This window comes from Ovis aries, chromosome 1, assembly GCF_016772045.2.
Source record: "Ovis aries strain OAR_USU_Benz2616 breed Rambouillet chromosome 1, ARS-UI_Ramb_v3.0, whole genome shotgun sequence".
NCBI classification, from domain to species: Eukaryota; Metazoa; Chordata; class Mammalia; order Artiodactyla; family Bovidae; genus Ovis; species Ovis aries.
The window spans coordinates 500218-525625 of NC_056054.1; the positions used below are offsets into that span (position 1 = coordinate 500218).

At 52.1% G+C, this 25408-nt stretch overlaps 2 protein-coding genes across 6 annotated transcripts in view; one reads left to right on the top strand and one right to left on the bottom strand.

Moving 5' to 3' along the window:
- The window catches only part of SEPTIN2 (septin 2), a 28637-nt gene extending 20915 nt beyond the window's left edge, over positions 1–7722 (bottom strand). The window contains exons 1-2 of one of the 3 annotated variants that reach the window (XM_027966881.2): positions 7660–7722; positions 803–844 (exon numbers count right to left, since the gene is read on the bottom strand). In XM_027966881.2, coding sequence (XP_027822682.1) covers positions 803–811 — 9 coding nt within the window. In that variant the 5' untranslated portion in view covers positions 812–844; positions 7660–7722. Of the gene's footprint in view, positions 1–802; positions 845–4952 lie in introns of all 3 variants that reach the window. The other 2 variants (XM_042239362.1, XM_042239356.1) reach the window with 2 other exon arrangements.
- Positions 7137–25408, top strand: part of HDLBP (high density lipoprotein binding protein) — a 58922-nt gene continuing 40650 nt past the window's right edge. The window contains exon 1 of one of the 3 annotated variants that reach the window (XM_042239347.1): positions 7137–7368. The gene's annotated coding sequence lies outside the window, so the exon portion shown is untranslated. Of the gene's footprint in view, positions 7369–7935; positions 8039–8380; positions 8487–25408 lie in introns of those variants that run through there. The other 2 variants (XM_027966869.2, XM_042239341.1) reach the window with 2 other exon arrangements.

Here is a 25408-nt window from a genome sequence, read left to right on the forward strand (position 1 = left end):
AGGAGCCTGGAAGGCGGCAGTCCATGGGGTTGCTAAGAGTCAGATAGGACCGAGCAACTTCCCTTTCACTTTTCACTTTCATGCACTGGAGAAGGAAATGGCAACCCACTCCAGTGTTCTTGCCTGGAGAATCCCAGGGACGGGGAAGCCTGGTGGGCTGCCGTCTCTGGGGTCACACAGAGTCGGACACGACTGAAGTGACTTAGCAGCAGCAGCAGTAGCAGTACAAGTGGTTATTCTGAATAACGGAATTATGGTTAATTATTATTTTCTTTTCCGCTTATCAAAGATCCATACTGATGCCTATATAAAAAATGAAAATTACTATGATGTTTCTGTATCACAGTAACAAACACCCAAAGACTTAAAAATAAAAGGCAAAGAGAAACAATAATCTTGCAACTTTAACCACAAATTCTGCTTTTCTCAGCATGTCTTTTAGAATCAACTTCTTTCAGGGCTCTGGGCTAATTTGTAAGAGCTGACATAAGCCAATTTATCAAGTCTGAGAACCCCATCAATTCCATCATGATAAATTATTACAATTTAAAAATTATTATTTGAATGGTCTGCCAGGTATAATCTAAGGAGGCTAAACAGATCATCATTAATGCTTTTAGAAACATATTGAAAATCTGGAAAAAGATACCTCAGACCTTTTAGGATGACAGGAAAACTAGGACTGTCTTAATGAATCACACAGTTATACAATGACTCATATAAACCTTGACAGTAAAAGGCTTGAAAGCAAAGCAGTTTTTCTCCTTATACTGTGGATATATGATGAAGTATGATCTCTTACCTTAGACATCTTTACTAATGAAGTTGATGAAGTTTCGTCAATCTGTTAAAAAAAAAAAAGTACATTCACACACATATACATATTTAATACAGTACGAGCTGATATGCAATTACACGAGGCGCCAAAAGCTTGTTTCACTCAGCTTCTCATTACATCAAATACTTCCCCAGAAATGATGAAATTTTCACCTCTCATTGTATAAGTTAGGTATAAAAAATTAAGCTATGGAAAGTGACCATTTATATGCATGTATACATATGTATTCCATGTCCTCAACAATAAATACCTTTTTTACTACTGCTTATACATCAGGCACTAGATATGCAGTAGGAAAAAAAGACAAAGTCCCACAACCTCTGGAATTGTGTGATTTCCTTTCTTTCTCTGAAAACTTTGCACACGGAAGAGATTCCTGCTGCCTGCTGGGGAGGGTGCCTGAGCTCCGCAGACTAAACTCTGATCCTGGGACACAAAGAGCCAGCAGCTACGCTTATAAGTAAAGGAGAAAGGACCGAAGGTGCCTGAGGTTTGAACCCTGGGAGACAGGGACTGTGCTGGCCAGCCTTGGTAAAAAGTCAGAGATGTGAATGCCCTCCCATCTGATTCTTTCTGGCGCTTAGAAAACCTTCACTTTCCTGACCCTCCATATCCCCCAGATGGATATATTCATTCCTGAATACAGCACAAAGTTTCCTTTTTGAATGGAAATGGTCCAACCAGCCCTGAAAAAATGGTGAAGTGAGGTTAAGACAGTTAGAAATTGTAACTCTAATTCCCGGGCACGATGTCACAGAAGACAAGGGCAGAGCCTGGGCTCTCCCTTTCAGGTGCCCTTGAAAAGCCAACCAGAGGGGAGGGGGCGGCTGGAAGGCGCGTCTTCCTAGGGCCGATCCCCACCGAGAGTGGGGGAACGCTGGGTGAATCGAGCGCACACAGGAAGGACCACTGCTGACCAAGGAGACAGGCAAAGCTCCATCCAGGCTGCCCAGAGCACTCCAGCCGAGGCAGCAGAGCAGGCGCCAACCTACAAGACAGCAGGGGTGCTGGGCAAGCAGAGAAGCAGGAGATGAAGGGCCCCTCGGAAGGAAGAACCAGAAAGGAGTCGTCGAAGTGCCTGGGAACAGATCGTGGGTGTGAGGACTCCAGGGTAGGAAGCTGGGGCCCCCGACAGTGTGCCCTCTTTCCCGGCCTCCCGGATGAGCTTGAGAGGGAGAACGATCGGAACCAAGAAAGCCGCAGCACTGTGATGAAGATGCAAGCTGCTGTTCTGTCACTACGTCGTATCTGACTCTCTGCCACCCTGTGGCCTGCAGCACGCTGGGCTCCTCCGACTTCCACCGTCTCCCGGAGCCTGCTCAAACTCCTGTCCACTGAGTCTGGGATGCCATCCAACCATCTCATCCTGTTGCCCACTTCCCCTCCTGCCCTCAACCTCTTCCGTCTTTCCCAGCATCAGTGTCTTTCCCACTGAATCAGCTCCTTGCATCTGGTAGCCAAAGTTTTGGACCTTCAAATTACAGTTTTCGAAATAACACTTTCTGGACCTAAAATCCATGATTTCCAAACTCAAACTGTGGTAGCTGAATTGATGAAAGGTCACAGTAGAGACTTGAAATGTGACAGGGAAGACCAAATACAAGACACTGTAGTGTACAAGGCAAACGAGAGAGAGAGAGAGAGAGAGAGAGAGAGAGAGAGAGAGAGAGAGAGAGAGAGAGAGAGAGAGAGGGAGAGAGAGAAAGACCGTGGGTAGAGGACGGCCTCAGAGTAAACGGCGAGGAAATGTACTTGTTAGCAGCGAGACTTCCTCCCGTGACTGAGAGGGACTGATGGATAAAAGAAAACAGTGACAGAAGAAACACTTCCCAAGAAGCGCAAGCCCAGGTCCACCTGGAGCTGTGTAACGCAGGAGTGAAATTAAGATCTCTTGAATAGAAGGGGCATCCTAGGCGAACAATGCTCACAGTCCAGAACTTTAAATATGGAACTTCTGCAGCAAAACCTAAGAGCTGGGGGCAGGAGTAAGACCGGAGAGCTGAAATCTTTAAGGGGGAGAAGGGAGCAGTCGGATGGAACTCAGATGGTCCTGGCAAAAGAAGCAGCGGACACTTTGCTTTACATAATAGAGAGACAAGCATCTGACAATGAAAGAAAAGGGAAGGCAGCCATTAAAAAAAACTTACTTCCAAATTAAGAGAAAAAGATGAAAGACCAACTTGATCAAGCCACTAAAAATATGGAAAAGAAACAGAAAAATTCAAGAGTATCAGTCATCAGTTTAAATGTGAATTCTCTCCTTAAAAGAGGAGACAGGTTGGGGTGGGGTGGCGGGGAGGGACACCAGAAAACCAGGGTACATTACAGAAGAAACACGCTTCAAAAAAAGTAGCTGAAAAAAAGATGCTGAAAACAAAGGAAGAGACGTGAAGCGAGGACAAACACAAAGAGCAGGGAGAGGTACTGTTAGTATTAACGAGGGCGGGGTTTAAAGGGAAGCGCGGCATTCACGGAGAAGGCAATGGCACCCACTCCAGTACTCCTGCCTGGAGAATCCCAGGGACAGGGGAGCCTGCTAGGCTGCCGTCTATAGCGTGGCACAGAGTCAGACACGACTGAAGCAACTTAGCAGCAGCAGCGGCATTTATAAGAGGAACAGTTTATAAAAATTAAACATTCAGAAACCTGCACCCATGAACACTTACATCAGATAAACACACAGAACAGAGACTCTGCGAACTTAATGGCAGTGCAGCCCCGGTGGAAGGCCTAACAGCTTCCCCCAGAGCTGGACAGCCGCCAGCGAGCACAGTGTGAGGCGGGCCGGGGACTGCTGCTGTGAGTGTCCACAGGTCACCCTCGCTGAAACAGAGGCGGAAAGGAACTCCTGGCTGTTCAGAACATTCCTGGATAACCCAGGGTGACAAGGCAAAGCCCTAAGTCACCTAGGAAGCCATGGCAAGAAGACAGAGGCAAAAGCAACGCGACGCAGCACAGGCTCTCACAGGCTCAGGAGATTCGGGTTTACGCATTTTCATTACTGAAGAACAATGAAGATAAAGAACTGGAAAATAGCCCAACAGAATAGTAAACAAATCCAAAGTTGGTTCTCTGAAACAAACTACTCACAAGTTCCATTAAGGAAAAAAAAATTACTGCAAAGAAGGTATAACACAGTCACAGGGACCACAGGTATGAAGATGGCCACAAACTTGAAAATCCAAAGAAAAGCATGATTTCTTAGACACTGTAAATGACCAAAACTGAACGAAAGCCTGACTAGACAAACATCACTGAACAGCAGAATAAAGAACCTACCGATGAAAAAGGGACCACGAGTAGACAGAATCAGAACTCAATTTCATCCAAACCTGAACAGATAAACGCCCTCGTGACCTTGACCTGAGCCATTAGGGATAAAGAGGAAGCACTCCAATTTATTTTACGAAGACAGCACAACTCCAGTAACAAACCCAGATGAAGAAACGGTGAGCAAGTGGGCTGGCTGTCGGTCAATCTCACTCAAGAATATGAATGCAAGATCCTCAATGAAATACTTGCTAGCAATTATAAGCCAGAAATGGACCAAAAGCAGCTATTAATGCAAGCTGCTACAACAAATTAGAGAAAACCATATGTGAATACATGCTGAAGATCAAGGTGATAAAACTCTAATAAAACCACTAAGCGAGGAAGCTGCTTCATACCTTTCAGATCTCTAAACAGTAGATGCTGAATTATTTAAATTGTAACCACTAATTAGGAAGGGATGCCCGTTACCACCATAGCTGTCTTAAAACACTTATGAAAAATTCCAGACATATACAAAAATAGAACCCCACATAACACCCTCAAATATCCCCTCAGCCGCTGTTCCCATCCCTGATTATGAATACTAGATAGTTCTAAAAAGTTCTGTCCTGTGCTAGCGCTGAACACCGAGAAAGGGGAATGGCAGGGGCGAGGGGATGCCACTGGCAACAGAGGAGAAACAGAGCAAGTGCGGGAACAAATCTAGAAAGAAAGCAGCCCTCGCAGAAGCGATTCATTTTTATTTTCCTAAATTAGTACGCAAACGTGGTCTAATCCCAGGTGGACTCCCTAATGATGTTTTTTTCCTGTAAGGACTGGATAAAATGGCTTTCAAGTTCACCTGAAGAATGAACGCCTGAGGACAGATAGGAAGACCAGCTGTCACAGACACCTGCTTCAAGCCGACCCCGAATGGCCGAGGACTCTTGCCCAGTCTCTCCGGAGCTTCCGCAGGCCCGCCCTCCCAGAACTCGGGGCCCCCGCCTGTGCTCTGGCCAACTTCAAGGCAGCACCCTGACAACACTGAACCTGGAGCACACGTGAGCCCAGGACTGGGCTGCCCCACAGGCAAGAAGGGGACCATCACCCCTACCGGCCACCTCTCACTAAGACTCGTCTTGATGGACAGACATGGGGAAAATGAGACGACTACTACCTGGAACAGGATGTGAATTCTTAAAAATCATTTGTCTAATTTTCAATTCTACCAAGTTTCTCTTATCACAACGCATTTCTTTCATACAATACTAAGGATTTTTTTCCCCTGATATACAATTTGGACGCACTATGACTTTCCAACAGTTTGTTATTAACTGATTACTCTCTCTAAGATGAAAGTTGAAAGAAGTTCAACATTCTTCTGTTGAACTTAACTACCTGCTTATCAGTGAGAAAGTCTCAATCCAGCAACACAAAAAATGCCAAGCACTGTGATTAGTTTAAACCTTGGAAGAATATTAATCAGATCCCCAAACCTCAGAAATTCAGTTAAAGGAAAATTTTTTGAACTCATTCTAAATAACAGAAATTGCTTAAAGTTCTTCTCTCCTGGACCCACGGCTTCCTTCTTCCAGACAGGAATAGCACGCCAACACACAGAAGAAGTCAACTCTTCTAAAGCAAATGGAGACAGAAAACAGATGGCTAAAGCTCGCTTCTCGGCAACATAAACTTGCTTTGCTCAGTGGCGTGTGTGTGTGTCAGTGGACCACCCCAAACCACCCTTCACTGACATGTCATCCTTGTAGTTCCATACATTACCCTAATGTACAAATGGCCCTGCAATGTAGGACCTCAGGGTCTGTAATCCCTCATGCAGAGCCCCTGGAACACTTAGCATTCAGCCTTTGGGTCTGACAGTACACCACAAACGCTCTTCACTGCACAACAGCAGCACCCCACAATCAAATTCCTTTTCTCTAATGACAGTACGGCTATTAGCACAAAATGAGACAACTAAGACTACAAAAATGGCTTCATCCCAATTCTGCCTCCAGATGACTTTTCACATTCTTTTCTCCCTGGAAAAAAAGCCAAAACCAACTTTTTCTTTTCCAGCAGTTTTTGTTTTTTGAGTTGGGTACAAAAAGGGCCTGAATCACATTTATTAAAGACCACACAGAAAGGTTCGTGCCTATGGGTCCTATCCCCATTTCCGTAGGTCACTCTGCTAGTTTAAGAACTGTCAGAATGCAAATTGGACAGAAAAATGAAAAAAATAAAATAAAAATTATGATAAAGTTAACGTGGAGAAGATCAGTGGCAAGGTTCATTGAGAGTTAGGAGGCTGCACGATGCAAAAGAAAGCCTGAGCGGGAGCTACCGAAACCGGAAGGAGAACCTCAGCCTACCAACAGGAGTGGGCCTGCACGACCCCGCACCGGCACCGCCGCTAGCCGCTATCAGCTCTCCCGAGGACGCGGTGGGGGCGGGGGCGGGGCCCCTTTGGGCCCTGAATTTGTCTGGAGGTATCGTGAGGATCTGCGTCGTTCGAGAGAGCTCCGAAAGTCGGCTATGTGCGGGTCACCGTGCCAGGCAACGAGTAATGCTGGGCAGGTCCGCGCCCCTGCCCCTCGCAGAACGGCGACCACACGGAGCAGCAGAGGCTGAAATCGGGCCAACACCTCCTTCGGGGAAAGTCTAATCCGGGCCGAGTCCGGGACAACAAAGCCAGTACCAGGCAGCGAACGCTGGAAACAAGCGGCCCCAGACTCGAGGCAAGCTCTGTACCAGGGCAGACAGCTGGAAGTAACAACTCAGCGTGGAGGGGCCCGTGTGTACGTCTAGGGGACCCAGACAAGGTGGGGGAGACGAAAACTGGGCGGAAAGCCAACCGGCGGCCCTTGGGCCTTACGGAGCCACAGGTCGGCCCCACTTCGGGCCCGCGGGAGAACCGACCCCCTCCCCCCCGCCACGGCGCTCCCGCCCGCCCCCGGAGTCCGCGCTGCACGGGCCTCCTCCCCCCAGTCCCGTCCACCGCCGAGCGGAGGGGCGGCCGGCGCCTCGCGCGCTTCCTCTCGGCCGGGGCGGGCGGGAGCGGGAAGCGCCCACGTCGGCCCGACCCGCACCGTCCCTTCCGGACTACGTCCGCCGGCGAGCGCCCGGCGCCCCGGCCCCACTGCTGACCACGCCCCGCACAACTCCCCCGGGGTTAGCGAGGGCCACTCGGCTTCCCCGCGGACACACCCCGCCGCCTCCGCCCGCGCCAGGGCCCCGGGGGCGGGAAGGGCCGGGGACCCGCACAGGCTAGGGGAGACGTGAGCGGGAAGGCCCGGGGAGCGGGAGAGGGCCGGAGAGGGGGGAAGACCCGAGAATGGGGAAGGCCCGGGGAGATCCGGGAAGCTGGGGGAGATCCGGGGAACGGGGGTAGCCGGGGGGCGGGTATCCGGGGAGGTGGGCGGAGGCCGGGGAGTCGAGAGGGCCCAGGAGCCCAGGCCGGCCGCCCCTCCTCCGCCCGCGTGTCTTCCGGAGCGACCACGGCCCGGAGCGGGCGTCGGCCCCCAGCTCGCGCCTCCCAAGGCGGCCGGGCCCCACGGGGACACACTCACCGCCGCCTCGCCGAAGAACTGAGACCAATCGACCGCTCTGCAGACCCGCCCAGCGCCCGCCGCGCGCTCGCGCCCCGCCCCGCCCCGCCGCGCGCGCGGGCGGATTGAGTCATCACGCCGCCCCGCCTCCTTGCCAACGCTTTCCTCCCCGCCCCTCCCTCCAGCTCCCAAGTGCGCAGGCGCAGCCCCGGCCTCCCCCGTTTCCGCCTCTGCGCAGGCGCCGTGCCCCTCCCACGGCGGTTGGCCATATAGAGGCTGGGGGGTGGGGGGGAGGTCAAGCGTAGCCTCTTCTCCTTTACCAAGATGGCGGCTCGTCCCTGTTTCGCCACAGTTCCTACGTTATGAGCTTGATTTCCTTACACTGATAAGAGAGGAACAGGTAATGTAACACTTTGCCTTGTGGATAACTAGAATGAGGGGAAGAGAGTTTCTTTAGATGGAGCTTAGTGACCAGAGAGGAGGAGAGAGGCGGACGGGGGGAGGGCAGGTGGCAGTAAGAGTTCGGAACGACCACGGGGAGGGGGGACCTTTCACATCTGAGTCTCTCCTCCGGGAAGATGGCGGCAGCACCGAGCAGGGAATGCCGGAGCTGGGCCGGGGAGGGATGGCGAGCGGCCCGGCCGGGCTGCTCTAGCCCCGGGCCGCCGTCGTCTCGGTGGTCGGGCCCGCGCCTCCATTGGCTGCCGCGGGGTCACGTGGGCCTGCGGCGCCTACGCGGACCATAGAGTTGGGCGCCCGTCCCCGGGGACGTGGCCTTCTTGAGCCCAGGGCTGGGGCCCGCTCCTGACGGGAGGGAGGGTGGGCCGGCGGCCCCCGCCTTTCGCTAGGTGAGGCCTGGGGGCTCCTCCAAGCCCACTGCGGCTGCGCGGCTCGGGGCGGGAGGGCCACGTGCCCGGCGGGGGCCAGCCGTGTCTGGCCGGTTTACCCCGGCTCCCGCGACCTGCAGGCCCGGGAGGCTGGGCGCGAATGCCTCAACTGTCATTAAACACGACTCTGGAGTTTCCATTGGGCGCCCGCGCGGTGCGGGGAGCCGGAAGGTGCTTGTGCCCAAAGGGCGTCCGGACGAGACGTCTTTGAAAAGTGAAGCGCTCAGGGCCCGGCTTCCCCTCCCGGCCCACTCAGGGGACGGGAAGGGCAGCCCCTGCGTGGCGTCCTGGCGCCACGTAAAACCGGTGGAAGGCCGGCCTCTGTGTCTTACTAAGCACCGTCCGAAGGAATGCGGATGAGTCTTAGCGGAATCCTCAGGAACAGGGTGGTTTACCCTTGAGGTCCTCGGTTCTTGTCCTCGGCTGCCCTCAGGATCGCCTGCACCTGCGGCGGTGTCCGCAGCAGGACACGACGGGACGGGCGCTTTCTCTGCAGCTGGCTTTCTGAGGCCCTGTTACGACAGGGTGCGTCACAGTTAGGGTTTTGTCTGAGGCAGCCGGTAGTGCTCTTCTGCAGAACAAGCTCCATGTAGGTTTCTGGGAGCAACCTGGGCTAATGGGACGTTGGACGAAGTCTAGTGCTCAGGGTGGTGTTTGATGACTCTGAGCACGAAGCACCGCCACGCTAAGCTCAAGATGTACGGTTTATATTAGAGTCCTAAAGTAGTTGAGAAGGTATTTGGTTCAGAGTGGCTTCTGTTGTTTGAACTCCCAGTTCTCCGGATCTGAGACATCAACCACCCGCTTATCACGAGAGTTTTAGGTTTGGAGAAAACTGAGCGTACCCCCTCAAGTCTTGAAGGACATTTGAAAGCCATTGGAAACAGCGAAGATGAAACTTGCCTGTAACTGCTGTTAGTGCCGCTCTGTCACGCCCTTTCGGGGCTTACCTCCTCTCTAATCAGACTGAGGTCACCTGAGTGAAGGAAAGCGCTCCTAAGATGTCGCTGGCCCTCATTCCTGGGCACTCGAGACCCCGCTGGATCCTTGTCACAGCGTGCCTTCTAAGGGGCCAGGCTGACCTCTCACCGTCCTGATGGGAGAATTTCTTCTTGAACCATCAAGTATTTAGTTTCTCCTTGGGTTTTGTTGTTTGGGGTTTCTGGTGGTTTGACTTTCACCTCATGACTACTTCAAGGGTAGAAAATATTTTTAAAAAACTTACTGGAAATGGCACTGTGCCATACTCTTAAGGTTTCTGAGGATGCGTAGTAAGGAGGACATAGACCTTTGTTTTCTCTTCCTCAGGCAGTTTGTGGTCTAATAGGGGAGATCGCCTTGTTAAGGAGTAGGTTACAGTGTTCTAAGTGTGGCAATGGAAGTACGGACAAGGTATGGAGTAGGAAAGGGGCTTCCCTGCTGGCTCAGACAGTGAAGAACCTGCCTGTAATGCAGGAGAGCCAGGTTCTATCCCTGGGTCAGGAAGATCCCCTGGAGGAGGGCATGGCAACCCACTCCAGTATTCTTGGCCTGGAAAATTCCATGGACAGTGGAACCTGGTGGGCTGCAGTTCATATAGGGTCATAAAGAGTTGGATACAACTGAGCAACGAGCACTTTCACTTTCATGGATAGGAAAAGGGGGCAGGGATTGCCTGTTGGAAAATCTTCACAAAGAACCTTGTCCTGAAACTGGGGTTTAGAAGATGAATAGGAGTTTTTCCAGGTGAACTGTGCTAGAAGGGACTAGCTTATGCAAAGGGGACAAGCAACTGGTATTTGAGGTGGCATACCCTCAAGAGGTTGCAAATTTGGTATGCTGCTGGTTTTAACACTCTGACTTGGTGTCACAGGGTTGGTGAACACTCTGACTTGGACAGGATTTCAACTGATGAGTGTCCACCAAGATGACTTGGTGGTGTTTAGTCACGAGTGGATCGCACGGATTCACTGTTAATGACGAGGACCCTTTATAGTACCTATATATTTGGTATGGCCCATTCAGCACACATTCGTCTTACAGAGCTAATGATCAGAGAAAGGGTCTTCCTTTTCCTGTGAAGAAGTAACCTGGCTCCTGGAAGAAGCAGAGCACACAGCTCAAGTCCAGTTGCTGAATTTTGGTAGCGAAAAGTCCAAGGTACATGTTGTAAAACTTCCTGATCGAGTATAGAAAGAAGCTCAATGTGGCTTTTCTCTTGAGTCGTGAAAGTGCCACAGCATTGAGCGTTTGAAGACCAAAAAAAGAAGTAAGGTTTTTTATGTATATGCCATTTGAAAACTTGATTATATAAGTTGTTTCAAGCTGAAGTAAGATTTTCATTTCTTTTTACCTTTTTGTATTTTAATATCAGAGAATTTTAAGGGTGATATTTCCAGTCAGCTGCTGTTTACCAGGCGCATTAGCGTTGGTTGATGCCATTTGATGAGCCAGACTTGCCTGGGCACACTGTTAGTCGTCTTGCTGACGCTGGCTGACAGCCTGGCAGTTGTGCATGGGCCGTTCATGCTCTCCCTTAGTACTGCTTATTGGCACTCATGGTTTTTAAAGTTAGAAATTAATTTTACTTCAAACCAGGATTATATCTTCATGCACCTTTTAAAAGATCAAATAAACCTGGAAAGACTTGAAAGAAAGAAAACCTATCAGTTTCCTTCCTCTGATCATGTGTCCTCCCCTGCAGAACACCTGTCTTTTCATTTTTTAAATTTATTTTTATTTGGAGGACAATTGCTTTACAGTGTTGTTGGTTTCTGCCGTGCAACAGCAGCAGTGTGAATCAGCCATAAGTGAGTATACATGTAACCCTGCCTCTTGCGCCCCCTCCCAGGCCCTCACCCACCCCTGTAGGTTGTCACGAAGCACAGGGTTGGGCTCCCTGTGTCACACAGCAACTTCCCTCCAGCTGTTTCTGTTACTGTTCAGTCGCTCAGTCGTGTCCAACTCTTAGCGAACCTCATGGACTGCAGCACACCAGGCTTCCCTGTCCTGTACCATCTCCCGGAGCTTCCTCAAACGTCATGTCCGTGGAATCGGTGATGCCGTCCAACCATCTCATCCTCTGTCGTCCCCTTCTCCTCCTGCCTTCAATCCTTCCTGGCGTCAGGGTCTTTTCTGATCAGTCGGCTCTTCACATCAGGTGGCCAAAGTGTTGGAACTTCAGCTTCACCATCAGTCCTTTAGGATTGACTTGTTTGATCTCCTTGCAGTCCAGTGGACTCTCAAGAGTCTTCTCCAACACCACAGTTCAAAAGCATCAGTTCTTCAGCTTTCTTTATGGTCCAACTCTCGCATCTATACATGACTACTGGAAAAAACCATAGTTTTGACTATACAGACCTTTGTTGGCAAATTACTGTCGGCAAACTAGCTGTATAACATACAGTGTATATTTCAGCGCTCCTCTCTGCCCTGCCCACTCCTCCCCACGCCCAGGCGCCACAGGTCTGTTCTCTGCCTCTTTGTGTCTGTCCCTGCCTTGCAAATAGGCCCATTGGAGCCATTTTCCTAGATTCTATATGTGTGTCTGCGTAAGTGTACAATACTTGTTTTTCTCTTTCTGACTTGGTTTTACCGTCTATAACAGGCTCTAGGTTCATCCACCTCATTCCAGCTGCCTCGTGTTCCAGGACACCTGTCTGTGATGCCACCTCTCACATCCATGCCTGACTGGCTCGCTCACTTCTCTTCCCTCCCTGTCCCACACATCGTCTCTTCACTTACCAGGAGGCGCACCATTTCTTGTTCTCATTTGCCCCTCTGCCTTTGCTGCACAGACAATGCCCGCAGTAGGTGCCCCTTTAATCTGTTTGTTGGGTGTTTAGTCTTTATGACTACTGGCATGTTGCTAACAGCTGTGCCAAATGGTATAATGGCACTTCTGGAGTTTTTGTTTTCCTTAAAGTTCACATGAGTGGTTTTGGTTGTTTCCTTAGCTTTCTGTGTATTTGCCGCTAGCATTCAGCCCCCAGGTCACCAGTTGTCTAAACCTCCTTCAGGGGACCCCGTCTTTCACCTGGTCAGGCTCTGCTGGCCCACGCCTCCTGCCTGCTGGAACCTCACTGCAGGCCTCACTGCTTTCAGTTTCCTGGAACCCCTGTCTTTCTCATTCTTGATCCCCCCCCCCCCAGCCCCCATTTTGATGGAGCACTTCCTCAAGGAATTGGCTGGCAAATAAATTTTGAGAGCCTGGATATCTGGAGTGCATTGTTCGGCCCTTGTACTCGAGTGAGAGGTTGGACATCGGTTGCCCCCATTTTCCATTTCTCAGTGTCACCCTTGAAGTGTTCGCAGCCTGTGTGTCTGACTGTGTTTTCTTGAAGCTTGCAGGATTTTGTGTGGAATGCAGAATACCCAGTGCAGTGATGGCCCTTGGAGTCTGTTTTCGTCTAATGTCCTGCCGGCCCTTTGAGCCCCTTTACTGTGGAAACTTCTGGTCTTCGGTGCTGGGTGTTTTTCTCAATGGAGTAGATTTCTCTCCGTTCTCACGCTTCTTTCTAGAAGTCAACTGTTGGGCCTTCTGGATTGGCAGTCTGACTTCCTTAGGCTTCCCGTCTCTCTCTGGAAACATTCTTGTGGCCCTCCTGTTGAGCTCTCCTCACTCTCTTAGCGCTTCTCTCCACCTTTCTGTGTCTTGTAGCCCCTCCTCTGTTTGTTTCCTGGATGTCCTCTGATCTCTCTGAGGACGTTGGAGAGTTTTCCCTGAAGTCACCACTTGCTTCTGGTTGCTTTTTGTGTTGGGGTTTTGGCTTTCAGGGGGTTAGAGCCTTTTCTGGGATCTCCAGTGAACTTTGCTTGCCTGCATACATGTCAGAGGGACCCTGGCATCGGGGTTGGTTGGGGTCTGCTTCCTGTGGCACGCACTGTGGAGGCACCTGGCTGGGCCATTCTGTACAGCGCCCTGTTGGCTTGTGCAGGTCTCTTTGGATTCTCCGGAAGAATACCTCCCAGACTTGCCTGGCTTCCTGTCTTTAAGGGGCCTCCAGTGAGAGGAGAAGGCCAGGACCTTAGCAATGGCTGTGTCGGAACTTCATTCCCCTGCCTGCAGAGTGGCTTCCCAACACTCTGCTGTTACTGGCGTCCCCAGGGCAGGGATTCACGTTCCCTTTTCCAGAGCGGGGGAGCCACTGCCTTCGGCCAAGAGGCCTGACAGGCAAAACAAAACAAAAAATGGTCTTTTTTGATAGTGTTTCCTAACTGCTTCTGTCTGGGCACCCTTTCGCAGCGCTGTTTTAGCTACAGCTCGAGTCTTGCTCACATTTCCTACTCTGTTTGCTCTGTCGCTTGGAGCCCAGCTGTGCATTTTTCCTTGTCTTAAACGTGTGCTCAGGCACCCTGGTAGGAGCGTGGATGGAGGCTGTGAACAGGTCAGTCTCCACAGTCAAGAAGTTCACATGGCAATGTGCAGAGCAAGATTTCAGTTGCTCATGATCGAAGATGACATTAAAATCATATTTTCCCTACAGATGTGAAAAATAAACATGAACATTTTAGTTGATGAGGGTGAGGGGTACAGGCACACCCAGATGTCATGGGGTGTTTCAGTAGCTTGGTTCACTTCAGTTGCTCAGTCATGTCCGACTCTTTGCGACCCCATGGACTGCAGCACACCAGGCCTCCCTGTCCATCACCAACTACCGGAGCCTGCTCAAACTCATGTCCATTGAGTCGGTGATGCCATCCAACCATCTCATCCTCTGTCATCCCCTTCTCCTGCCTTCAATCTTTCCCAGCATCAGGGTCTTTTCAAATGAGTCAGTTCTTTGCATCAGGTGGCCAAAATATTGGAGTTTCAGCTTCAGCATCAGTCCTTCCAATGAATATTCAGGACTGATCTCCTTTAGAATGGACTGGTTGGATCTCCTTGCAGTCTAGGGAACTCTCAAGAGTCATCTCCAACACCACAGTTCAAAAGCATCAATTCTTTGGTGCTCAGCTTTCTTTATGTTCCAACTCTCACATCCATACATGACCACTGGGAAAACCATAGCCTTGACTGTACAGACCTTTGTTGGCAAAGTAATGTCTCTGCTTTTTAATGTGCTGTCTGGTTTTTCAGTCGAGGAGAGAGGAGCCTGGGGGTTGAAGCCCCTGGCAAGAGTGACTGAATTAAAAGAAAAAAAAAAAAAAGATTAAAAAAATTAAAAGAAATTAAGAAAAAGAAGACGGAAGCGTGGCTGAGTTAAGGCCACGCCGTGTGCACTGCCGGAGCCCTGCTGTCAGAGCCGGCGAGGAGGCCCTGGTAACAGAAAATCCCCCAGCTTGCTCTGCCAGACTGGGTTAGGCGTCCGCGCGTGAGCTCCCGTAATCCTCACAGTGACACCAGAGGGCGGGCACCAGTGTCCACTCCCTTTGCAGGCCAGGGAGGGGCACACCGCAAGGGTTCAGGGTCTGCCCTGGTCCTCTCAGAAGTTTGCACGCTTAAACATTCACCCTTGACAACTTACCTGGTGTTTCCTCTCAGGGTCTCCAGAGGTGATAGAGCGTTCAGGGCTGGGGCCAGCCAGGCCTCTGCAGCAAGGTAGGCATTTTCCCTCGAAGGAGACACTGGAAAATTGTCCTGTGCCCTTTAGAATTTTGATTATCATTGAGTCCATTGTCAGGCATTTGTTTTCACAAAGTGCATACCTGTCAGTAGATTTTCTGGGAGGAAGTGAACAGATCAGGGTCCCCAGGCCTGAAGCCACTGAGCGCACAGGGCCTGCGCCTGCAGGGACATGCAGTGCCCTGTCGGGCCAGCTCTCACTCTGCTGGGCTCGTCTTCCCACCTTCCATTGCTGCCGCCCAGCTCCACCACCCGTGGCTGCCCCCGACGTCACCTCGGGACTCCACAGGCTCCAGGGTCACCGCCTCTTGGTTTTCCCCATCCCCAGCTTCATCTGGGCTGCAGGAGAAGCCCGCCCGGCGCCCTGTGTGTTTGGAGGGGTGACCTGACGGAGGACAGTGTGGCTTCTGCACCGTGTCCTTGACTCATTTTGCTGAGTTGCAGGGGCTGCTGCAGGCTGTGGCAGCTTTCAAGGCTCGCAGGCACCGCTGCCCCTGGTGGCGCTGGTGTGGGCTCTGCCTGCACAGAAGGGTTTGGAGCAGCCTCCTCAGCCTTCTGTGTGGCAGGTCAGCTCACGCCCGGGCCGCTGGAGCCCGGAAGCCGAGTGTCCTGCGGCCTGATTTCTGTGCTTCCCACCTTTATCTGCTCCTTCGCTTTCTCTCCATTTCTGGCAGCTGGTTGGGGCAGGGCTGAGCGTGGGGACCGAGCTCCCGAGGTGGGGCAGTAGCCTCGGCCCAGATCTGCGGGGAGGGCCCTGTGTCCTAGTGGCAGCCGCTCTCTCGGCGGGCAGGGTGCAGTGTCTGCTTGCCTCAGGTCAGCACCCCCGCTCCCAGCTTCTGGACAGGACGGCCTGGCCCAGGCTGCTGCTGGTTTCTTTGTGGAGGGAGGAAACGACTTTGGTCAGAGGCTGTCTGCGTGCAGCGTTGGCTCTGCTGCATAAACTGGAGTGTGCTCCGGGGCAGTTCGTGGCACAGACGCGGAGGGGGGCCCCTCCCGCCCCCCGGGTACCGTGTGGCCTGGGCGGCTAGGGTTAGAGAAGGAGGGCTCTGCCCCAGCCCCCCACGTCCATCTTGCAGACCCTGGGCGTGTGCTCCTGGGGAGCGCAGGCCGCGCGCAGGTGCCTGGGGAGCACCGCCTGCCTGGCAACCTCCCTGCCCCTCGGGAGGCCCCCCGGACCCCTGGAGAGCGCTGCTGTTGAGGTTGCCACAGCAGACGGCCTGGGGGAGATGGCCCAGCGCAGCACTTGCTGCCCCCAGAAGGGCCCGGCCCCTCAGCACCAGGAGAGGCCAGAGCGGGCGAGACAGCCGTGGAAGTGTAGAGTTCGAAACCAGTTTTGAAAAGGTGGTGTTCGTTTGGCAGTTTCTGCCGCTGTTGAGACTCTGGTTGAGGTGAGTGACGTCTGAGAAGTGGTTCTGCCCCTCAGGGCTCCCTTCTTAGCAGACGGGGTGTGGGTTCTGATGCCTTGAGAACGCGTCGTCCTCGCTCTAACTCTCTCTCTTTGAAGTTAAGGAAGAATGGAGAGCGAGGTGTTCCGTGGTTCGGCCTCTCCGACGTGCCCTTCTGACAGTTGTGCGCCATGCTTCACTCGGCGGTGTCCCGTCACTGACGAACAGGAGGCCGTGGGCTTTGTTGGGACTGTGAACTCACTCTTCACCACTGTAAGGTGGTGCCCTGACCCTGGGACGTAAGGTGTTAGGTGATGACCGTTTGGGGTGGACTCCCAGCTTTTGCCACTGGGAACAAAATCAAAGAGAACGCGTAAACCTCATCAGTTTGGTTTTGTGTGTGTTCCTGGCTTCCCTGGTGGCTCGGTGGTAAAGAATCTGCCGGCCAGTACAGGAGGTGCAGGCTTGATCCGTGGTCTGAGAAGAGCCCCTGGAGAAGGAGGTGGCAGCCCGCTCCAGTGTTCTTGCCAGGAGAGCCCCTTGCAGTGTTCTTGCCGGGAGAGCCCCTTGGACAGAGGGGCCTGGAGGGCTGCAGTCGGGCACAGAGAGTCAGACACGACTCAGCGACTCAGCAACTATTCATTCACCTCACTGTTACGTGGTAGCTTCTCATTTCATTAATACTTAGCTCATTTGTAAGCATCTTTCAGATGGAATTGCTGAATTATATTGGCAGTTTTGACTTTTTCACCTGAGTATGAGATTAGTTAGGTGGTCCTGTCGCCCTGGCTTGAATCAGTGTGTGTGAGATCAACTTGAAGAATAGTTTCTTCCTTTAGAAGCGTGTTCCTTTATGTGCTGCTTTGACGCGTGTGCTTTTGCTTGGAGCGGACTCCCCGCCCCGAGACCAGGGTTCTGTGCTGCCTCTGTCACCGCAGCAGTGAGCTCAGCGGAGCGGCCGGGCTGCCTGAGGCCCAGGCCCCTGGGCCGCTCCACTTAGCCTGGCGGTTTCTGCAACATCCAGACCAGATTCCCACCACAGGCGGTGACCTCAGACTTGCTGCTGTTGGGGGCCGTCCCGTGATATCACAGGTGCTGGACATGAGCATCGTGTTCCCTTGAGATTGGTGCTTGTGGTCCTTTCTGAAAGATGGGGCAGAGGCGATAGGATGGTGCTGCTGGGAGGGGCAGTCTCCTGGGATCTTGGAAAGCACACTAGGCTCTGCCGGCCCCGGAGGCGCGTCTGCTCCTGGAGCACTGAGGCGTGGCGCGCTCCGGGGCTGGGGCGCCCGGGCGCGGGCCGCAGCCCTGACTCCTCTGCACGGCTCCACACCGTGCGTCGGGTTGGGCCTAGGTCTCTGGGGGAGACGTGGCGTGGGAGGGCTTCCCGTCAGCCCCACGGGGATAGTTACAGGTTCCTGTTACCGGTTAGTGTGTGGCTTCACTAAAGGTGTGTGGTTTTTGTTTCAGCCTGTTAAGAACTTACTTCTATGCGTTAGCAGGCTTCTTCCAGGGCTCTTCTAATTCCCCAGGGTCCCTTTTCTTGGCCCCCCGTCTCCTCACCGCGGTCCTGCAGTGGTGGTGCCGTGTGTCTCTCCTCCAGCTGTTGCTGATGGGCGGGCGGCCTCCTTGCCCAGCCTGAATGTCGCCGCGCTCTCCCTGGGCGGTGTTCCCTTCATGCAGCGTGGCTGGCCCAGTGCTGTTGGCTCAGTTTTGCTTCTTGGTTAGAGAGCAGCCTGTCGGTGGTGGCTGGCTCCGAGGGCGCATCCTTTCCGGACGTGGTGTCTGAAAAGCTCTGAGAGCGCCTCCGGACTCCGTTGGGCCTCCTGCCACTCTGGGGGCGCGGACCGGGCCCTGGCGTGGGGGCCCTGGCGTTGTTTGAGGTGTGCTGCTCAGCATGTGGCAATGTACTGTCAGCAGCTTCCTTGACGCTGTCTGATGGTTTAAAAGTCCGCTTTCAGGAACTCTGAACAAATAGCATGTTAACAGGCTCTAGTATTGTTCCGGTATATCATATTCAGCTAGAAGCTTTGTGACGCTGCATAAACTGTGGGTGGAAAGTGCACTGATCTAAATAGTGGGCTCGGTTGTTGCTCGGTCACTCAGTCGTGTCCGACTCTGCCACGCCAGGGACTGTGGCCCGCCAGGCCCCTCTGTCCTCCACTGTCTCCCGGAGCTTGCTCAAACCCATGTCCATGGAGTCGGTGACGCCATCCAACCATCTCATCCTCTGTCGCCCCCTTCTCCTCCTTGCCCTCAATCTTTCCCAGCATCAGGGTCTTTTCCAGCGAGTCGGCTCTTCACATCAGGTGGCCAAGGTACTGGAGCTTCAGCTTCACCGTCAGCCCTCCCAATGAACACTCAGGACTGATTTCGACTGGTTGGATCTCCTTGCAGTCCAAGGGACTCTCACGTCTTCTCCAGCACTGCAGTTTGAAAGCATTAATTCTTCGGCGCTCAGCCTTCTTTAACCCTCACGTGACTGCTGGGAAAACCACAGCCTGGACCAGATGGGCCTTTGTTGGTGGAGTGAGCGCGCAGCTGAATGCGTGCGATTAAACTGGGCTTTGGCTTTGAGTGAGTGCTCAGCGTCGGGCACCACCCCTCTCCTACACCAGTGTGTTTGCTTCCAAATCAGGTGTTTATTTTTTCTAATTACAAAGGTAGTACTATCCTCCGTTTAGATATTTAAGAAAAAACATTCTAGCTCGTACTTTCCGAGCAGTTTCCGCTATGGTGCAGAGCAGGTTTCTGCACCGCCTGCTGGTGGCTGGGGCCGTGAAGCCCTGGCTGGTGGTGTGTGTCCTGCAGACAGGACTTGGCGCAGCTGCTGCCACGCGCCCTTAGCACCTGCAGGCCGGCTCGCACTGGCTCCGCCTGGCCGTGGCGCGTAATGGCCACAAGCAGCTATTTCGCTGGCGTCTCTCAGAGCGGGCTTGTCGGTTTTCTTTGGGTTAGATGCAGGTTTTGCGTCTGCGGCTGGAATGGCACAGAGGCGTGCTGGGCCTTCTCTGGGCCTTGTGTCCCACGGCACAGTTTCAGTTTGTCCCTCCTGGGGATGGGTCACTTGAAGGTGGAGTCTGCACACTTCTGGGTTGTGAAGTCTTTGTGGTTAACCAGTGTGTGAGGGGAGGTGCTTTTGAAACTAAGTATCTGTTCCTTCAGGCCCTCTCAGTTTACTGGTTTATTTCTATCAGTCTAGGCCAAGTGTTTTCCCGTTTTATTCAGCTGGTTGTCCTCTTTTGTGGTTATTTATTTTGGTGTGCGTGTGCTCCTGGGTTTGGCCACTGGAAGCCCCTTAGAGCCAGTTCCGTGTCCTGCTCTGGTGAGTCCCCGCTGCTCGCGTGCAGCTCCTGCTGTGTGACCAGCCCTGCGCGCCCTCACGTGGCCTCAGCCCGAGCTCTGAAGGCGGCCTCCCGGGGCTGCCGCCTGAGCCCCCGCTGCTTTGCTGGGGGCACCTGCCGTCTGGCGTGGGCGCGTCACTGTGCAGGCCGTGACCGCCTCCCCTCTGGCGCACACGTCTCTCTCCCGCTCTCCGCGTGTCGCGGCGCTGCTGTGAGCCTCCTGCCCCTGTGCTCTGTGCTGCTGCTTCTGGTGAGCAGCTCCTTTGGATGTTACCACTGAACTGGATTGTGTGTGTTTTACGAGTTTAAGTTGCTTCTAACTTTACACATCCTCGGTGATCAGGAGCCTGTTTCCCTCACCATTTCAGAACAGATGGCATCACTTTTGTTCATCCTTGTTGGCCGCATGGTATAAGGGCTGAGTGAGGATGAGCGTGTGAATCCCTGTGTGTCTGTAGTGTGTCTTAGTCTTCTGTGAACTGTGTGTTCAGGTGTCTTCCAGCCAAAGAGCGCTGTGGACCCTGACCTGTGCATTAGGTCACCTTCAGCGTGTGAAACCGTGGAGCGCTCGGAGGCTCAAGGGAGGCTGCACCTTCCTTGGTGGCCTCTGTTGTCTGGCTCAGCGGCAGGCTCTCCTCCCCAGTCTTCCTGTCCCTCAGCCTAAGTTCTTTTCCTTCGGGTTTCTAATCCAGCTGAAATTTGCTTTGGCGTCTGTTGTGAGGTGGGGGTCAGTCTTCATATGTTTTTCAAAATGGCTTGCAAGTGGGCCCAGTTCTGTTGATTGTCTAGTCCATCCTTCCTTGCTGACTTGAAGTGGCGTTTGTTTCAAATGCTAAGCTCACGGATACACCTGAGTTTGTTTCATTTATCCATTTTCCTCTTCCTTAGCCGAAACCCCAAGTACTAGTGACTATTGCTTTATGGTGTGCTTTGCTAATTTTAGGTTGACTCCCCCACTTTTTTTCTTTTTTTTTTAACCTGGGACAGTTTTATTTTTAGATGAATTTAGGAAGCCCCCCCTTTTTTTACAGTACATATCTATATTTTTAAAAAACCTACTGCGACCTTGTGTTATGCTTCCTATGGCTGCCAAAGTAAATTATGACAAATTTAACAGCTCAAAACAGCAGGAATTTACTCTCTCAGTTCTGGAGCTGGAATCTGACACCTGACCATCCGCTCTCCCTCTGGGGCTCCTGCCTCCAGTGTCTCGTGGCTGCTCCCACGCCCTGTCTCTGCCTCCAGCTTCATGTCAGCCTTGACCTCTGTGTTCTCTCTTCCTCTCTTTCAGAAGGACCCACTCAGATAATTCAGGGTAGTCTTCACTCACTAGTGGAAAGACTTCTTTTTCCAGGTAAAGTAATGTTTACATTCCAGTAGCAGGACCTGGTATCTTTGGGTGGCTGTCGCTCTGCTGACCGCAGATGTCATCCGGCATTTCTCGGGCTGTAGGTGGACTCGGGAAGACAGGCATCTTGGAGGTCAGTCTCCTCACACGTGGCGCTGCTCCGTGACTCGGGCATCCAGCAAGCGCTTTGTTTTGCCAACACCGAGCCTCCCTTCAGTTTCCTAACTCTTCGTTGTTGCAGAGGGGTTTTCTAAACAGATGGCCATCTGCAGGTGCTGGCATTTGTCTCTCAGCTTAATTATTTCTCCTTAAGTTGCACGTTTGGCAGTCTTTGACCATAGTGTCAGTAGACATCGTTGCTGGTTTGTTACTTAATAGGATGATTTTGGCTTTTCGCTAAAGGTGGTATGTCTCTCTTCCGGGAAATGTTCTTCACGTGGCCGTTTCCTTCTGTTCTGAAGTTACATTCCATAGGAAGCGAGGAGTAGATGCTGAGTATCATCGGCCAGACGGGCTTTTTCAGATGGCCGTCTCCCAGCTCTGCGTGTATGTTTGCGCTCCTTCTCTGAGCTCTGCATGTGAGACTGCGTTACCTAAGAACGAATCCTCACTGCGTCGCTAGCACAGACCTGCTTACTCATGGTGCCTTGTTCTCTGAGTTTAGAGTGGATTTCTGGGCTGGTGTTTTAGATTTCATGTTTGTAAACTGGTTTGCAGTTGACAGTCTTCTCTGCAGTGCCCTCTCATTGTTTTGGGGAGCCACCCTTTCTACCATGAGCAGGCCACGTGTTGGGGATGAAGTGGCCCAGCTTGCGGGGGCACCGTGGTTAACTGTGGCTGCAGGCACACTCCATCCCCTTGGCCCCTGACGGGCTCAGAGCCCAACCGATGCCCGTGAGACGCAAAAGTAATTCCTGGAGCTCTCATGGGGCAGAGAAGCTCTTACTTCTTTGGGAGCTGCCGGAAGATCTAACTACTGCCATTTATAACCCTGTCCTCACTTCAGCCCCAGGTGCCCAGAGCTCCCGGCTCTGTGAGCTTGTGTCTTTGGTTTGCTCTTCCCTTGTCTGACAGGCTTGAAAGAGTTAATTGCTTTTTTTAGAGAAATTGACTTTAGTTAAGTTTTTCTTTTTCTGATTTTGGTCTTGATTTACCAGATCAGCTGTATTTTGCTTGTTTTTGTTTTCTATTTCGCCAGTTCTTAGTTTATTTATTCCATGTACTTTCTTTGATTTTTCTGTTTTCCGTCTTAAATGCTTGTTGGCTCGTTTATCTTCATTTCTCCTTGTAAAACTTATAAACTTTGCAAGTTTGATTCATCCTCAGAGGACAGCTCTGTACACCCTGCTAGGCAGCGCTCTTCGACCTTTTGCTTTTCTGAACCCCTTATTGTTAGAAAACCCTTCAAACATACCCAGATAGGAGAGGATATGGATACTTCATGTACCTGTCACACAGCTTCAACAGTGGTCCCGTTTTGCCGTTCTTATTCATCTTGCCTGCTTGTTCCACACTTTGAACGTTGAGTATTTTAAGGCAAAGTGCACTCTTCATGTCACTTGTAAATGCTTTAGCATGTGTCTTCAGTAGCTGAGGGCTTTAATTACACCTAACAAAACTAGCTACATTTTGTTACTGTCATCCAGGATCTATCCTGTGTTCAGTTTTCTCCAAATGTCAGAAGATATTTATAGGGTCTCCACGTTCTGGACTGGGTCAGTTGTTTGTGATGGTGGCGTGTCCACTGACCCTCGTTATTTCCTGTAAACTGGTAGCTAGATCTGGACGTTTAATTTGTTGGGGAGGGGTGTTTCGGATTTGGGGGTTTTGTTTCTGCCAAGATGGAGTAGGGAGGGTGTCAAGAACACAGCCCAGATTGTGCCAGGCACCACCTGTGCGTTCTCGTGTGCCTTCCACCAGGAGGCGCGGCGTCTGGCTGTCTTTCTGTTCGCTATGTTACAGCCGATCAGTGAATGTAGTGTCAGCAGGCTGATTCTGCCCCTTGCAAAGTTTTTTTTAATCATCCATCATCTAATGGGCTCCACAGCCCTTTGGCTTGTTTCCCCCATTTGGTTGGTGTATTGGTTTCCTGCTGCTGATGTAACAAGTCACCAGGAACTTGGCTGAGATCAGCCTCTGTGGGGTCAGGTTGAGGTGTCAGCAGGACTTCCTTCGGGGGGTTCTGGAGAGACTCCGTCTCTTGCTTTTCACGACCTCGTGTGCCCCCCGAAAGCGTGAGCGCCCCTTGTCGCGCAGTCTCCCGGCTGAATGGCCTTCACGTAGCTCGCGGGCGGCACCCACTGCACCCACAGGCCCCGGGCTCCGCACACGGGCGTCTTCGGGGCCGCGATCCGGCCTGCAGGCGGCAGCTGCCAAAGGAGGCTTTCCGGCGCTGGCTCTGCGGCTACTCACCGGCATTTCTACGCGGCACTTTCTCGTGCTGATTCTGGTGGCTTTGGAGTACAGTTCCTGTTGGAGAGAGAAGAGAAGCTATTTCTTTTCATTTATTCATGTTCAGAGTATATTTGGACTAGCAACTCCTGAAGCAACAATGCATTTTTGCTACTTCCCCCCCAGTATTATGACCTTGTAGATATATATATATGTATAGCATATAGAGTTGTCTTTCAACCCCCTGCAGCAGTTTCACTGTGCTGGGTCCTCCATGTTGTCCAGGTGTGGCACACAGGCTTAGTTGCTTTGTGCATATGGGATCTTGCTGGTTGCTGCTGCTAAGTCACTTCAGTCGTGTCCAACTCTTTGCGACCCCACAGACGGCAACCCACTAGGCTCCCCCGTCCCTGGGATTCTGTAGGCAAGGACACTGGAGTGGGTTGCCATTTCCTTCTCCAATGCATGAAAGTGAAAAGTGAAAGTGAAGTTGCTCAGTCGTGTCCGACTCTGTGCGACCCCATGGACTGCAGCCCACCAGGCTCCGTCCATGGGATTCTCCAGGCAAGAGCACTGGAGTGGGCGCCGTTTCCTTCTCCAGTGCGTGCATGGTAAGTCGCTTCAGCCGTGTCCGACTGTGCGCCCCTGTGGACAGCAGCCCTGCAGCCTCCGCTGGCCACAGGATTCTCCGGGCAAGAGCGCTGGAGTGGGCGCCGTTTCCTCCTCCCAGGGTCTTGCCGGACCAGGGATCAGACGCGTGTCCCCTGCAGTTGCCACTGTGCTGCCAGCATGATGTCCAGGTTGTCCCCGCAAGTTGGCTTCTGAGCTCTTTGGAGGTGACCCCTTTGGTCTGTGGCTGCACCCTTGCTCTCTGCTGCAGCACGATGTCCCACCTTGTGGCTGGGATGCAGCCGTCTTGTCATGGTGGGGAGTGGTGTCCACGGCCACTGTCCGCGTGCTCAGGCACCGCCTTGCTTTCTTAACAGACAGGCCTGGGAAGCAGTCATGAATGCAGGTGTTTCCCATTCAGGTCACAGTCTGCATGGTTTTTACTTATGCTAAAAATTGGTTTTTAAGGATGATAACCTTATCCAACAAAATAAAATAGTTTTAGAATAACAGTAACTAATGTTTCTAGGTTATATCCCACTTGGAATATACTGTCAAGTTATTGTGTTTTAAATTTCTTTGATGCTTATGCCATGTTGTCACATTTTTATTTAGGTTGCTTTCCAACTTTTTTACTAAAACTGTTAATGAAGTATGGTAAACATACAGAGAACTGTGCAAACCCTTAGTGAAGATTCATGGAGCCATAAACAGTAACTGAACCGCCCATATAACCAGCATCAAGATAAAGAAGCAGGACTTAATTGTTCTTAGAGTTTATTTTTCTCTGATTTATATGGTTCTAGAGGCAAAGGGTCCATACAGTCAAAGCTGTGGTTCTTCCAGTAGTCATGTACAGATGTGAGAGTTGGACCATAAAGAAGGCTGAGCACCAAAGAATTGATGCTTTCAAATTGTGTTGGAGAAGACTCTTGAGAGTCCCTCGGACATCAAGGGGATCCAACCAGTCAATTCTAAAGGAAGTCAGTCCTGAATAGTCACTGGAAGGACTGATGCTGAAGCTGAAGCTCCAGTACTTTGGCCACCTGGTGTGAAGAGCTGACTCTGGAAAGGACCCTGATGCTGGGAAAGATTGAAGGCAGGAGAAGAGGGACGACAGAGGATGAGATGGTTGGATGGCATCACCCACTCAGTGGACATGAACTTGAGCAAGCTCCGGGAGACAGTGAGAGGCAGGGAAGCCTGGTGTGCTGCAGTCCGTGGGGTCGCAAGGAGTCGGACACGACTGAGCCACTGAGCAG